Source organism: Danio aesculapii, chromosome 1, assembly GCF_903798145.1.
Source record: "Danio aesculapii chromosome 1, fDanAes4.1, whole genome shotgun sequence".
NCBI lineage: Eukaryota > Metazoa > Chordata > Actinopteri > Cypriniformes > Danionidae > Danio > Danio aesculapii.
Window position 1 is genome coordinate 55,620,736 of NC_079435.1, and position 16,823 is coordinate 55,637,558.

At 36.9% G+C, this 16,823-nt stretch overlaps 1 protein-coding gene across 1 annotated transcript in view; it reads left to right on the plus strand.

The window, feature by feature from the left end:
- pard3ba (par-3 family cell polarity regulator beta a) overlaps positions 1–16,823 on the plus strand; it is a 278,096-nt gene that overhangs the window by 181,534 nt on the left and 79,739 nt on the right. The window contains 2 exon segments of the mRNA XM_056453859.1: positions 2,306–2,350; positions 16,497–16,712. Of these exon segments, the coding sequence (XP_056309834.1) occupies positions 2,306–2,350; positions 16,497–16,712 (261 nt within the window).

The following is a 16,823-nucleotide window of genomic DNA, read 5'->3' on the forward strand; positions in this document are numbered from 1 at the left end:
TGTAATATATTACTTTGTTTTTACCCAACACTGATTTTAAATGATTAGAAATGTCTCGCTGATCATTGGGTAGAAGTTTAATACTTTAAAATGACTATCAATTAGTATTTTGGGGCTGCACTTTGAACTTAAATAGTGTTTTAATATTCATAGAAGGATTCTTGTTACAAATATAGCTACAAGATGTTTCGATATATAAACTGTTGTTATTTGTATGGGTGTCAGATCATATTTATTCATTGAGGTAACTATTAAAAAACCTATTTGAATCACACAGTACTATTATTTATGAATATAAAACATATTTATTATTTTATTAGTTTAAAATTCTTTAAAAATTATGAATACAAAGACAGTGACTGATTATTATTATTATTATTATTATTATTATTATTATTATTATTATTATTATTGTGTTGGCTAGATAGATAGATTGATGGATGGATGGATGGATGGATGGATGATGGATGGATGGATAGTAGAAAAACAAAAAAGAGAGATGGATGGATGGATGGATGGATAAAACAAAACAAAACAAAAAAGAAGTAAAACAAGAAAGAAATGGATGGATGGATGGATGGATGGATGGATGGATGGATGGATGGATGGATGGATGGATAGATAGATGGATAGATGGATGGATGCAAAATTAGACAGAGCTGAATATTTGAAGTAGATACTGTACACTGCAAAAAAAAAATATATATATATATCCTAATTTTTCCTCTTTGTTATGATTTTTGCTATGTTGACACAATGTAACTGGAGCTCTGTGTGCGTGTGAGAGCATGTGTTCATATGGGTGTGTTTAGGCAAGCACAGATGTTCTCAGCTGTACAGAAGCGTAACTGGCCCTTCACAGTTCGTCCTAATTAAAAGCAAGTGTGGCTACTTGCAGAAGAACAGAGAGGGAGAGAGAGAGAGGGGAGAGAGAGTGAGAGAGATCTATAGACCAACATTTAGAACAAGTCAAAATCTAAATCCAGTGTTTTTAGTCAGTCAGTTTGTGTAGTATTGTTCTTTGAATTCATATGAGCAGTGCAGTTGCCTCTGTTAAATGACTATTCAAATTAAACATCTAAACAAGTTAATAATGGAGTTTGCTGCTGAAAAAAGGCAGAGGAACATGTCCTAAACCTGACCCTCCACCCTATGTGTAACTCAGATCTCTCTCTTATTTCATGACAGCCTAAACTGCACATATAGGTCAGTTTAGAACCATGCTTAATCACACTGGAATCTGATAATGGCCACATTAAATAAATACATACATAAATAAATAAATAAATAAATAAATAAATAAATAAATAAATAATAAATAAATAAATAAATAAATGAATGAATGAATGAATGAATGAATGAATGAATAAATAAATAAATAAATAAATAAATAAATAAAATAAATTACACAGAAGAGCCAAAATAGTTTTTTTTTAAATCTAAGAAATGGGAATTGAGCTCTAACGTGATTTGAGAATGCAGCCTAGGTTTAATCTCTTTTTTATAGATCTCTTAATGTTCGTCCGTTGGCTATTTTAGAAAGATTTTAGAAACCTTTAATAATCTGGCTAAGCAGTAGTTTGACCAGACTTGAAGACCATTTTAAAGACCAGTAGTCTGACTTATAAAATTTGCCTAGAAACCTCCCTGAAAATGTATACGCCACATTTATAAATCAATCTGGTTTATCTTGCTTTTTAAAAATGTATTAAGTATGTGTAATGTATTAAGGTATTAAGTAACTTTTGCATAGGAATGTGCATGCATTTCTGAGCCTGGTTTGTGCGTACACGTTTATAAACCCCAGTCTGGTTTAACCTGCATTATAAAATGTTTTTATTATTATTATTATTATTATTATTATTATTATTGTGAAAATTTTCACAAAAAATATTTAAATAAATATTCAATTAGCTGAATATTTAAGTTAATTATGTTTACTTCGAGTTTACTTACATCTGCGCAAATTCTGCCATCAAGTTTTTTTAATAGATCACAACTTTTGCATGGGAAGTAGCGTACGCACATTTCCACCCGTTTTGTGGCCACATTTATAAACCATAATCTGGTTTCACCTGCTTTAAGTTTATTTGTTTATTTACTTTTAAAGTCATTTATATGCAACTTTCAACTTGAAATGGAACTTCAGACGCATACAAATGTGCATTTTGATTAGTGTTTAGAAAAAAACTGCATATTACACACGTGAGTCCTTGTTTTGAATTTGCATCCCGTCTGGAATGTCCGTAGGGAGACACAAATGTGAGCTTGAGGAGCTGATGGATGTTTTATGTTTGTGTTTCAGTGGCAGACGAGAGTAACATGGCCTCCATTCAAGGGCAGAGACCTGGTAAGAATTTAAACACACTAACGCTGCAGCAAGCCACACGAGGAGGTCACTTTACTATGCTTAAAGAGAGTTTCGTTAGGCATGCTAAGTTGTCTGGTCTATTTTAATGAACAACAACAACAGAAATATGATAAAAGACACCAATCTTAATCATTTTTATTAATAAAGAATAAATACGTTATAGGGTTTATCGTCCAGGCTCTTCCGCCATACTGCTTTAATAGCATTTTCTGGTACACGGCTGGCCCGAGATCAAGCATGTGATCAGTAAAGCCTTGTGTTAGTTGACTTGCTGGCCAGTAATCTGACTCCAGATCAGTGCCTGTGTCTCAGCCAAGTCAAATGAAGATAAACGGAGGGCGACTGCCGGCCATTTGTAGCCTGTCAGTGGAGGTGAGAGAGTGAGTTGCTGCAAGGAGTGATTGAGTTAGTGGAGGAAACAGACATACACATGGAAGAGCAGTGACCACAGCATGAAAGCAAGATCACAGACACACTCAATTCAGATCAAAGTGAATGGTAATAATAAACATTTGAGGTATTGAGAAATAGTTTTGTTGGTTTTAGAAATGTGTACAGTTGAAGGCAATATTATTAGCCCTCCTGTGTGATGTTTAATGAAGTAATGGAATTTTCACAGTATTTCCTATATATATATATATATATATATATATATATATATATATATATATATATATATATATATATATATATATATATGTATATGCATATGTATGTATGTATGTATGTATGTATGTATGTATATATATATATATACGTATGTATGTATAAATGTATGTATGTATGTATATATATATGTGTGTATATATATATATATATATATATATATATATATATATATATTATATATATATATATATATATATATATATATATATATATATACTATATATATATCTATATATATATATATAATACATACATACATACATACATACATACATACATACATACATACATACATACATACATACATACATACATATATATTTTATATCATTTATTTTATTGCAGCCATTTGCTAAAATCATTTATGTTGATTTTTGTCCCACATCAATGTACACAGAGCACCCCATATTGGCAAAAAATCACAGAATTGTTGACATTTTTGCAGATTTATTAAAAAAGAAAAACTGAAATATCACATGTACCTAAGTATTCAGACCCTTTGTTCAGTATTTAGTAGAAGCACCCCTTTGATCTAATACAGCTGTGAGTCTTTTTGGGAAAGATGCAACAAGGTTTTGGGAATCCTCTGCCATTTCTCCTTGCAGATCCTCTCCAGTTCTGTCAGGTTGGATGGTAAACATTGGTGGACAGCCATTTTAGGTCTCTCAAGAGATGCTTAATTGGCTTTAAATCAGAGTTCTGGGTTAGCCATTCAAGAACAGTCACAGAGGTCTTGTGAATCCCCTCCATTATTTTTGCTGTGTGCTTAGGGTTTGTCTTGTTGGAAGACATGGAGGAATGGCTGTACTTTAAGCTGTACTTTTTTTAATTGTACTTTAAGCTGAATACAAGTATCTTGCAAAATAACTAGTAAAATATCATGTACTGTCATCATAGCAAAGACAAAAGTAATTAGTTATTAGAAGTTAGTTCTAAATTACTCACAAACAAAATGTAAAACTAGAATTACTGCAAATATAACTCAAATGAAGTCATGTTAAAAACAGTGAAAATAAATTATGCATATACTGTACGCTCAAAAAAAGATGTTTGCTGTTTGTTCAAACTGCTTATTTAAAATGATTTTTTTTTGACAACTTTGTTTTATGTTCAGTCCACTTCAATTCATAAAAACTAATAAGTTAACTGCATTTCTTCATTTTGTCCCAACACAAACAAATTGTGTGGAACCCAGCATTTTTTCAGTGTATACACATAAGCGTATATATGTATATATAAACAGCAAAAGTAAGTCCAAGGCACTCGAAAAATGTGAAAAAAATATTCAAAAGCTTTTACTGACATGGCTGTTCCTTAACTGTGCCAACTGTGGGGCCGTTTTAAGGAATAGCCATGTCAATAAAGGCTTTTAAATATTTTTTTTCACATCTTTTAAGTGCCTTGGACTGACTTTTTCTGTTAATTCTGATAAATCCGTTACCAAACTAGCACTGACACATTAATTAAGCTACCCCTGAGCACTTTTTGTTTGAGTTTGGATTTATATATGTATATTTGTTTGTGTGAGAGAAAAAAAAATGATAAACAATGTGCTTGTGAATCACATATAATTATATTACATATGAAAAACATTTTAATTTCATAGAAGGCATGAAAATGACTATATATATTCATATATTAGTACATACTTTATGTGCATAATTTATACAGAATTGCATTTTACTCAAGGCATTCTGACAGAAGCTGTATTGTGTGCACAGATCTCCACACACATGGCATTGGATCATAAATGATATCATAATCAAAAGCACATGCACACAGTCTAGATTGAATTGTAGCGTCTCTCTCGCAGGACGTGCATGCATAAAGGCACACACAGTGGAATTTGCATGCACAACCTACGCATAACCATCTTGTGTACTTCTCAGGGGTCAGGGACAATGGTAAATACATGGACGGCTGATTGGAGTGTAGTTTTACAGATGTGAGATCCGATAGATATTGACAGGCTGCAGGCCGTTCTGCTGACGCACTCATTTTTCTCTCTTTCCTCTGGCTCGCTCTACCTACGCCAGACTCCTTTATATGCTCTGACATATTTCATTATTAGGATGGTCTTGAAGACATGGCTTCTCAGAGTTTAATCTGGCTAAAAACCTCCAGCTAGTGCCAGCCAAGCCGACCACTGCGGTACTCCAAGACCTCTCTCTCTCTCTCTCTCTCTTCTAGCGATCTGAGATTTTTTTCCAGTAAATTCAGAATCTAGCCCTGCATTTATGCTGCCTCTTTAAAGATGCTCTGGATTGCATCGAAATCTGCAGCTTCTTTTTAAGGTGTAATGTCAACTGAAAAATAAAAAGGGGGCAGGGCATGTCAATTTGATCCTCCTCTTATTCAAATATTCAGCCAGTAGCTATTGTTTGTATTACAGCTCTGCCAGTCAGAGTCATTGAATTAACAGGATAGTTCACCCAAAGTTTTAATTCTATACTCATTTACTCACCGTTTACTTCTTCCTAACCAGATTATTTTTCATTCTGTTAAACACAATGGAAGATACACTGAAGAATGATTGAAATCAGTAACCATTCACTTACTTAGTATTTGTTTTTCCTACCACTGTCACGGGAAAGGGCGAGGACTCAAATGCAGAACTAAAATGGGTATTTATTAATTATAAAGTAAAACAAAAGCAGAACAAAAACAACCCCGAAGGGGAAAACCATAACTAAACAGACAAACTAGACTGAGCTGGGCTGGCAAGGAACAGGACTTGACTCTCGTAAGGAAAGACAACGAACTGGCACAGGACAGTAGACATGAGGAGACTTTAAACGAAAGCAAACTGACAAACAATAAATTAAAATAAACTAATAATGGGTTAACAAGGAGGGAGGGACAAGACAATAGACAGGAGAACACATGACACGAAGACAACACAATCCATGTGCTCTCGAGAAAACAGGACGAGAACATGCAGCCAATGGGAAACCCCATTAACTGCATGTTTACATGAAAAACAACACTAAAGCATGCGGCCACAATGTAAACAACAGGCCACACCGGGGGAGAAGGGCCTTAGTCAGGGAGATGATCAATAACCTGACAGAGACAGTCACTCTGTCTGAGCTACAGCGTTCTTCTGTGGAGAGAGGAGAAACTAACAGAAGGACAACCATCTGTGCACCAATCCACCAATCAGACCTGTACAGTAGAGTAGCCACTCCCCGCCTGGAATTTGCCAAAAGGCATCTGAAGGACTCTCAGACCATAAGAAACGAAATGAAACAAAGAAACTCTGGTCTAATGAGACTAAATTGAACCCTTTGAAGTGAATGCCAGGTGTTACGTTTGGAGAAAACCAGGCACCACTCATCATCAGGCTAATACCATCCCTACAGTGAAGCATGGTGTTGGCAGCATCATGCTGTGGAGATGTTTTTCAGCAGCAGGAACTCGAAGACTAGTCAGGATAGAGGGAAAGGTGAATGCAGCAATGTACAGAGACATCCTGAATGAAAACCTGCTTCAGAGTGCTCTTGACCTCAGACTGGGGCGACAGCAGGACAATGACCCAAAGCACACCACCAAAATATCAATGGAGTGGCTTCACAATAACTCGGTGAATGTCCTTGAGTGGCCCAGCCAAAGCCCAGACTAAATCCTATTGAACATCTCTCCCATCCAACCTGATAGAGCTTGAGTGGTACTGCAAAGAGGAATGGGCAAAAATTCCCAAAGACAGGTGTGCCAAGCTTGTGGCATCATATTTAAAAAGATTTGAGGCTGTAGTTACTGCCAAAGGTGCATCAACAAAGTATTAAGCAAAGGCTATGAATACTTAAGTACATGTGATTTTTCTGGTTTTTATTTTTGATAAATTTGCAACAATTAAAAAAAATCTTTATCACATTGTCATTATGAGGGATTGTGTGTAGAATTTTGAGGAAATAAAAGAATTCATTGCATTTTAGAATAAGGCTGAAACATAAAAAAATGTGGAAAAAGTGAAGCGCTATCAATACTTTCCGAATGCACTGTATATGCTCAAGAATGTCAAGATCTGTTTTACAGAGATTTTAAACTTTTAATTAGTAAGTGCAATCCCTCTTTTTTTACATACAATCTATGAAATATTGACAATCATATCATTAAATCTGAATGAAAACATTGTAAATATGGCTAACATCTGTGTCTGCAGTGAATTGATGCCATGCTGCTTTTCAGTCTAGTGGATTTTTTTCAAATTACAACATGCCAAGCCTTACCGCCATTTGATTAGGTGACAATCGTCTACTCTCATGGGCTGCAGGCTTCAAATTAGATGAAAGGAACCACAAAAACATGGGCTGGCATGTGATGCCCATTGTAATGGACACAGGATCCGAAGGGATTAAAAAAGTGCAGGATTCCACACCTATCCCAACACAAATCCATTAAGTTAATTTAACAGATTTAAGTGGATTGAACATTAAAAAATCTCAAGAATTCTGTTGTTTCAGCTCATTTTAAATAAGTAGTTTATACCTACCAACACTCCCATTTTTTCCCGGGAGTCTCCCGTATATCTCCCATGTTGTTCTGTCCCCCACCACCTCTGCGACCCCCAGCTCCTCAGCTTTTTGGTACAGTCCGGCCTGAAACCTAGTGCATGTTAGCGCACCAAACACAACACGCAACCATCACCATACCCAACCCCAACACCCCCCCCCCCCCCCCAAACCCCGCTCTTCAATTTGCGCACCCCAACACCCCCCCCCCCCAATCCACATCCCCCACTCCATCGTTTTTCCCTAAATTTAAGTGGATTGAACATAAAACAATTAAGTTGTCCCATAAAATAAGTAAGAATTGTGTTGTTTCAAATAATTTTAAATAAGTAGTTTGAACAACCAGCTAAAGTTATTTGTTGAGTGTAGTTATATTTTTATTATAACAAAAATTTAGCACAGTATTATGTCTTTCAATCGCAATGTTTATCTAGACTAACTTTAAAAAAATCTACTTGTACACTATAATGACGTTTATACATCATGTTCCAGCCAAATATAATGCCTGTACTAATGAATGTCAGCCAGACCTTATGGAAGCTCAAAAAAGCATCGTGCTCATGTGATGTTTCCTTTATGATTAGACACAAATCATATGACTTGCATGCCTGTGAAAATTGTATCCTGGAAACTATAATCCGTTATTTCTATAAAGAGGTTATGAGAAAGCGGTTGTCATATGTGGCACGCTAGTCTCAACCACTAAACAGGGCCATGAAGGGAGGTTTAGGTGTTCTGACAGGCTGAGTGAAACTCGCTTCACTGTTAATGGTCATATTAAGCTTTAGATAGATTTTATTGTGAAAACCGATAGTGACGCATATAGTTAATAGCCTGGAATAGTGTGGTTTGTGCGTGCGTACTTAAAATGGATGATGTGTAAGTGTTTCTGTACAAAATGTATTGCTGTAGCTGCTAATGCCTGCTGAACAATTAGAAAATATATATTTTTTAATTATAATGAAACTGTATCTTGTAGTACTTTATTGACTTTAGATGTTTTTTTTTCAAAATAAAATATTATCTATTATTTATATAATCATTTACAAATTCATAAATAAAATATGTATTTTATTTTGTTTTGTTTTATTTAGAATTTTTTATTTAGAATTTTTTTTTATCATTTATTTTTTGTTTTTAACATTTTTATTATTTATTTAATTATTTATTTTATTATTTTTTATATATATTTTTTTATTACATTTTTCATTTTTATTGTATTTTATGTTTAATTTAATTTTTTATTTTGTTGTATTTTATTATTTTTTTATTATTTTATTTTAATTTTATTTTATTTTTACATTTGAATCACTCTCACGACCCGGCTCAAAGGCAATGACAAATTAAAGGGAGGACATACACAAGATGGTTTGGTACCGAAAAATATTTATTTAAACATTAAAGATTAAACAAGTGCTTACTTGAGGTTAGCATAAATCAAATATTAACTAAAGCTAGAACGAAACAAAACAAAACAAACAGGAGCAAAAGCACGGCTCTCTACAAGCAAACACTGCTGGCTTTTTATAGACGGGAAACCAGGTGTTCCCAATTTCGCAGATGAGTCTCTGTCCTTCCCGCTTTGGCCGATCAGTGGGTTGGTCTAAGAGACTCGTCACAATCACAAATAACAACACAAACCTAACTTTTCAAAGCCTCAAGAATAACTTCAGTGTAACCTTCCTTCGAATGTAGGCAATGAAGACCATAAAATGACCTTATGCCATATTTATTAAGCTCATCATTATGTGCTTTTGTGCAGGAAGTTTGACTGAAATCAAATGAAATTTCAGCGATTCAAAGCGATTCAAAATCATACAGTGTGAATTGTGTTCTGATTGAAAATAACATCTGCAAATACCTACAGCGAATGAGAGAGTAGATACCCACTAGTATGATATTCAATTAAATTCAGTTAAATTCATCTTTATTTGTAAAGCGCTTTTATGATGTAGATTGTGTCAAAGCAGCTTCACATAGAAGATTATAGTCAATTGAAACAGTGTCAGTTCAGTTTTCAGTGTTTAAATTCAGTTCAGTTCAGTGTTTTAATATTCACTGCTGAGAGTCCAAACACTGAAGAGTAATCCATTAATGCGCAGCTCTACAAGTACAGAACCATGCAAGCCAGTGAAAATAACTTCACCAATTGGCGAAAGTGAATGATATGTACGAATGTAGCCAGTGAAGACCTTAAACTGACATTATGCCAATTTTATTATCCACTTATGTGCTTTTTTGCAGGACTAAAGTTGGACTAAAATCACTGACAACTCTTATCAATCCTCCTATCAGTTCAGAATCACTTTTTAGATCTTTTCGATTCACAAACAACAAACCAAAATAAAGATAATATCTTTATTTTCAGTTCGGTTCGGACCAAGCATTCGGACCAAGTGTGTAAGCACCTTAAGAGACTGAAACTGAGCCAAAGGAAAAAGTTAAGGTGCAAGGACAGAACCATGTGTAACACCTGTTCAGACAGACCGAATTTTCATTTGTGTCCTGACAGAGATAGAAAATGGCTGTAAACCCCTAAAATAGGACTATTACTAGTCCAGGGTAATCCCAGAACCAGTATCTAATGCCAAACTTAGGTCCCGAAGATTTAATTAGGTCCAGATTTAATAAATTAATGGAAACTTTTACCAAACCTTTTCTGTGTATAATTTAGTTTTCATAGTTTATTTGAATAAATTAGTATGTATGACTTATGCTATCAACAAGAATGTGTGTATACAGTATGTGTGTGTAGCGGATAAAGAGCCGAGTCTCTGTCTGCAAAAGAGAAGGACATGTCCATTAAGAGGATAGATGAAAGATGCTGGAGGCAGCGCTTCTCTTCGTCTCCGTCTCGCTTTCCCTCTCTCTCACTGGCTTCCCTCCAAAACACCTACATTTTCCTGTGGCTCCAAATGAAGACCACTCATGGAGGCTGCGTTGCTCACGGGCTCTGCAGCGCTTTAGTTCACAGTTCAGCATCCTCCAATTCATCTCTCTTCCCATTTTTTCCAGTTAGCATTCGCCCGGCTCCGGCCCTGCAGCGCTGCTTCTGCTGATTTGTTTGTTTTGGTTTTGTTTTTTTTTTCTACTGCGTCTCATTATTTCCCTTTTCTTGATAATGGCAGCATACAGGTATTCTGTACGTCTGCCAGAGAGTCTTCACCAATTACCGGTTTATTTCCTAAGAAGTCGTTCAAATGACTTTCCCGTCTCCGAGGTCCGCTGTCGGTTCTCGCTCGTCTAGTTTGTTGTGAGAGCCGCCATGTTGTGCTGGTTTAGATTGATTTATGTAAGCATCCCAGAGAGGGCCATCTGTGTCATACTGTATGTTTATGCTTGTCGGCTTGCGTGCATGCAGTGCCGTGGAAATTAAATCTACATTTGAAACATTTCATGGCTTAGATCTTACTGATTACAGCAGCGTTTCGTGGAAATGAGCACTTCTAGTGTGTGCTATTTTGTGTAATATGAAATGCCTGAACTCAGGGTTTGCTTATTCTGCCATTTTTTCAGTCTGTAATTAGATTTATGAGACTCACCACTGGCAGGATTTAGTTTAAATTGTATATACACAATTTCAAAAAGGACTTTATTTATCTTGACTACTCATAAAGTTCAATCATAATACATCAGTCAATGGTACCAGATTTAAAAAACCCCAGATATGGTCATCCCCAGATTGACCATATGTTGAATGAAATTGAATGTTAAATAGACATGTGCATATCATTATCATTATAAGTATTACCTTAGTTACAAAAATGTCAAAGTTAAAGGGCCACCTAGTTTACCTCTTTTTTAAGATTTAATAATAACATTCTTCTGAGTGTGCCAGTTTAGGTTCAGTTCAAAACACAATTCAGATTTTTTATTATAATGTGTTAAAAAGTGTCATTTTGGGGGAGTGTACACGGGTCGCTGTTTTAGGGGTGTGTTGCTTCACATGAAAATTAGTTTCGATATCCTGCCAAACTTAACAAGGGGGCGGAGCCAAGAGCTTCCCAGCTTTGTGTATGACCACAGACAGGCAGACAGAGAGAAGCAAAGTGAGTGAGAGGACCAGCATTCAGCCGTACATGTATGACTCGGACACATACCAAACAAAGAGTACAAAATCATTTGTGTCTTTGTATAGTTTTACAGCCAACTGTGTGCTAGTTTATAACCACGCACACTGAATTAACTTTGGCTGTAACTAAAGGGCGTCGCACACCAGATGCGCTGCTCAGAGACGCCACACGGCACACCAGACACGCACATTTACATGTTATTTAAAATTAAACTATTCAGATGGCGCTCTGTGGCATGGCAGAAATATGAACAGTGTCCTGAGTCGTGGCTGGGCACCACAGACTTGCAGCGCCGGTGTGTGTACCCTGATAGAAACCCATGTTTAGAATTCTAAAATGCATGGCGCTGTGTGGCGCGATGCTGCACTTCTGGTGTGCGACCTGCTTGAGGCAAGTTCATTATTTCCAATGGAAGGACGGGCATGTGAGGCAACGCGCTCTCACTTTCCAGCCGCACCTAGTTAAGATGACAGGGAGCTTCTGTGACCGCAAGAAATGCAAACAGCTGAAGTTTAAGGTAGACGCAATGAAAGTACACATGTTTGCAAACCCACCTAAAGTTACAAATATGGCGCCGATGAAAGCGATCATGTGGTGAATTTTGATCTTGTGTTGAGCCTTACACCTAAAAATAGAGCAAGGGTGTTTCTTTGGTGACATCGCTTTGACTCACATGCTGACAATGGTCGTCGTGAAACAACAAATTGAGTATATGGTAATGCACGCCTGTCAATCAAGATTGGTGGGCGGGGGGGCCGCACTCCTACCTCAAGTTGGGGTCGATCTCAAAACCGCTCCAGTTGGTCCACCGTTTTTATGTTGTTAAATTGAAAAAAAAAAGGACTGTGTACGTTTATATCACCCCAATATGACGGTCTATACAGTTTACCTACACATATGTCTGTCCAAACAGCTTGAAATAGATTTTTCACCATAGGTGCCCTTTAAGAACAATGTCGAGTTCAGACTGCATGATTTTAACCCCAATTTTGACTCGTCGACAGGTTTTGAGAAATCGCAGACAAATGTCTGAAATCACAGGCAAACAGTGCTCGTTCTCGTGAGTAACAATCACACAGTGTGAACTATCAAAGATGCGACCTGAGGGAATCGCCAATGAGTTGCCGACACCCATGCGATATTTGGCATGCTAAATATCTGGAGCTGTCAGCGATTCAACATCATACCGTGTGAAATGTGCTCTGATTGAAAATAACATCTGCAATTATCTACAGCCAATGAGAGAGCAGATACCCACTAGTATGGTGTTCAATTAAATTCAGTTCAATTCATCTTTACTTGAATAGCGCTTTTACAATGTAGATTGTGTCAAAGCAGCTTCAAATAGAGCATTATAGTTTGAATTGTAATTAAGTAATTGAAACGGTGTCAGTCCAGTTATCAGAGTTTAAGTTCAGTTTAGTGTGTTTTAATATTCACTGCTGAGGGTCCAAACACTGAAGAGTAATCCATCAATGCGCAGCTCTACAAATCCCGAACTATGCAAGCCAGTGGCAACAGCGGCGAGGAAAAAACGTCACCAATTGGCGAAAGTGAAGGATAAAAACTGTGAGAGAAACCAGGCTCAGTTGGGCACGACCATTTCTCAAACCATTTTGGCCAAACGTCTGCAGTCTAGGCGCTGGAGGCTGGAGAACGCTGGACCTCAGCGAAGACTTGTCTGTCCCTGGAGTCTCACAGGAATCAGTCTTATGCTCTCCACTCCTCCATGATCACCACAGCAGCTGCTGTGGCCTGGTCCAGGATTGTGGAAATCTTGGGATCATCTCTTCACAGGACTTGGAATGCTTTAGTGGCACTGCATAATCTCTGGGGGCCTCGGGATGAGTATCCCCAGGTGGAAATAGAGAATAAAGAGAATAGTTAGCGTAGCTGCTGTTCATAGTATATATAAACTAGATGCTTGGAGCACATTCATGCATCATACTGCTATTATACTGTGATGCATTGCTTTACAGTGCTTTACTGTATGCTTTATGTGCAGTCCAGCAGGAGGTTGGGGGAGATGTTAAAATTACTTATTTTCGGTCTATTTGGACCCAAGAAATGAAGGAAAAACAAGTGTAAATTTAGCAGTAGCACCCATGTCTGTTTGACGTGCCATCTGAGCAATATCACAACCGGGATGAAAAAGAAAAAAAGAGAATTTGTTAATTCCCCTCAAAGCCAGGTCAGCAAAATAAGTACAGTTTCAAATCCACTAAAGCAGGGGTATGCACACTCGTTCCTGGAGGGCCAGGAGTGGAAACTTGCAAAGTTTAGTTCCATCCCCAATCAGACACACCTGGGCTAGCTAATCAAGCTCTAACTAGGCTTTCTAGAAACATCCTTGCTGGTGTTTTGAGGCAAGTAGGAGCTAAAATCTGCATATTTATTTGTGATTTTAGGACCATTTCAACCCTTTTTAAAGTGTCTTTTATCATATTGCTTGTGTTATTTAAAGTTAAATGTCACTATGACCTTACATGTTTTATTATTTATTTATTACAGTTAAACCTTTTTTTATGCCTATAAATGTCATTAAAATTATATGCATCTCCCGGTGGCTTGCTAGAATGAATAAATTAATCATTGTTTGTTCATATCAGCATGGAAAAACAATGACAGAAATGGAATTTAATGTAAAGGATGAACTATGACTTTAAAGCATGATTTAAATCTCTTCCCCGCATGCCACTTTTGTACCTCTCAAGCACCAAGCACTTCTGTTTTCCTCCTTTTCTTCAAATGTCTTTTTTCATTTCAGTGTTTGGAGCCCTTGGATTTGTGTTATTCCTCCATTTTCTTCTCTTGTTTGTGCTTGTTTTAATTCCTCACCTCATCCTACTGCTTCTGTTACCATTATTCTCAGCCATTTGCATCGTCCATCTCTTAGTACTTAATTTGACGTTCCTCTCCCCTGTGTTACTGCTGCTACTTTTATCTTTAGTATTCCTCCACGTCTGGTTCACGTTTGCAATGTCGCCTTTATTCCCCGATGCTCTTTCACCGTCACCTTGAGGTTTCATCATCCGCCCTTCTCAAGTCCTCCATCCTTACATGTTTCATCTCCGTCTGTTCTTTTAATGTGTCCACATCCATTAGACTTTCTGTTCAGATTCAATTCACTACTTTTGACCACTCTGCTGAAAAGACCAGAGGAAAATCTTCTAGATCACAGGTGCCCAAAGTAGGGCCCATAGGCCAAAGGCGCATGGTAACCTTTGGTTTGGCCCTCCATCCCATCTGAAAAAGAGGGAGAATGATAGGGAGTTGATTGTGGTGAATGCCTTTGACAGAGATCGTCATTTTGAATTTAACGTAACCTTTTGTTTCTTTGTTTCATTAAATGGCTACAAAAAAGCCAAATAAAATTAAAAATTTCATATGAATCAAACTTTTAAAATGTAAATACTGTCAGATAGAGGACAATGCACAAGACATCGGCAAGCAAATCAAGGCAAAGACAGGAGCAGCTCGACTAGTATGCTAAACATTGATCTCCGTTGTGTTATAAATGGGATTGTTTATGTTTTTACTATAAAAAGTTCATTATAAAACATTAAAAATGATACTGCGTCAGTAATTAATGTTTTAAAGCACCATTTTCTAGTTAATTTTAAATATTAGCGAATAAATTAGGAAATTACCCATGGCAATTTTAATGTAGTACGGTTTGGTATATTCAACTTCAGCCCATAGCCCTCAATTAAGTTTGGTTTTGGCCCTTTATAAGAAAAAGTTTAGATGATCTAGTTGTTCTAGATGATCCAGGATTGTTAGTCCACATTTAGTCTTGAGTAGCTAGACTTTCAGATAGGCTGATCTCTTCTGCAGCTTTCATTGGACAAACACCACTCAAAAGCCATTATATTGACATGTAAAGCAGCCAATCACATTTTAAAGAGTGTGTGTTGTAACGTTTTTACAATTTATTTAGAGATAATTTTACAACTCAGACTAAATTAAGACTCTAGATCAGGGGTCACCAATCTCGGTCCTGGAGGGCCGGTGTCCCTGCAGGATTTAGCTCCAACTTGTCTCAACACACCTGCCTGGATGTTTTAAGTACACCTAGTAAAACACCTTGATTAGTTTGTTCAGGTGTGTTTGATTAGGGTTGGAGCTAAAATCTGCAGGACACCGGCCCTCCAGGAACAAGTTTGGTGACCACTGCTCTAGATTGTAGACTTTAGAGTCAAATGCAGAGCTTAAAGATGAAAATGCTTTTGAAACAATGAATGGTAATGAATGACAACTTTTTCAAGATTGAAAGGGCTCAAAAAGATTATTAACAAACTAGCAAACTAGTATTTCTGAAATTGGAGTAGAGTGTCTTAACATTTTTATGAGCTTAAACATCAAACATGACTCAAAAATGATTTAAAATGGTTTTTCTATTTATTCTTTGGCTCTAACATTGAACCATCAATAGAGAATTCAGTTGTATAATATAATTACTATAGGCTAGACTTTGAATTGATGTACATTTGCATATCATTAGCATTTACAAACAATATTTAAAACCAAGAGACATTAGTTTCTGACCCAAATGGTAGATATAAAAGCTTAAAAGTAAAGGGCCAAAGACAGAACCCTGTGGGACACCAATTCAGACAAGCCAAACCCTACATATGTATCCATACAGAGCTCGGAAATGGCTGTGTGATATTTAAAACAAGACCTTTAATCAGACCTTTAATCATCCAGGACTTTGTGTATTGGATATCGTAATCTGACACAAGTCGTAATATTTCATGCTACTGGTCTTTTCAGCAGAGCACTATATGTTATGTTTGTAATCTTGACCTCAAATCTTGCATTCCCATCCTCCGTCCTCCATCTCTGAAATCCCTCCATGTCCCGTCTCAGAGCCCATCTCCTCCAACGGGACGGCGCTGGGACCCCGGTTAGGCCTTCGGAAGTCCAGCTCACTAGAGAGTCTCCAGACGGCAATGGAGGAGGTCAGTAAAGATGAAGTGCCCTTCCATCGTCCACGCGCGCACATGGTGAGAGGCCGAGGATGCAACATGAGCTTCCGTTATGCCATCGACAAGTCCTACGAAGGGCCTTCTGAAGCTGAGGATGGTGAGTTGGAGAATCAAGAAGCATTTTATTTACTACGTCTTTACCTTTACGTGCATGTTGTTTTTAATTACGTAGTCTTATTCCAGCTATTCAGTAGAATTGTATTAGTAT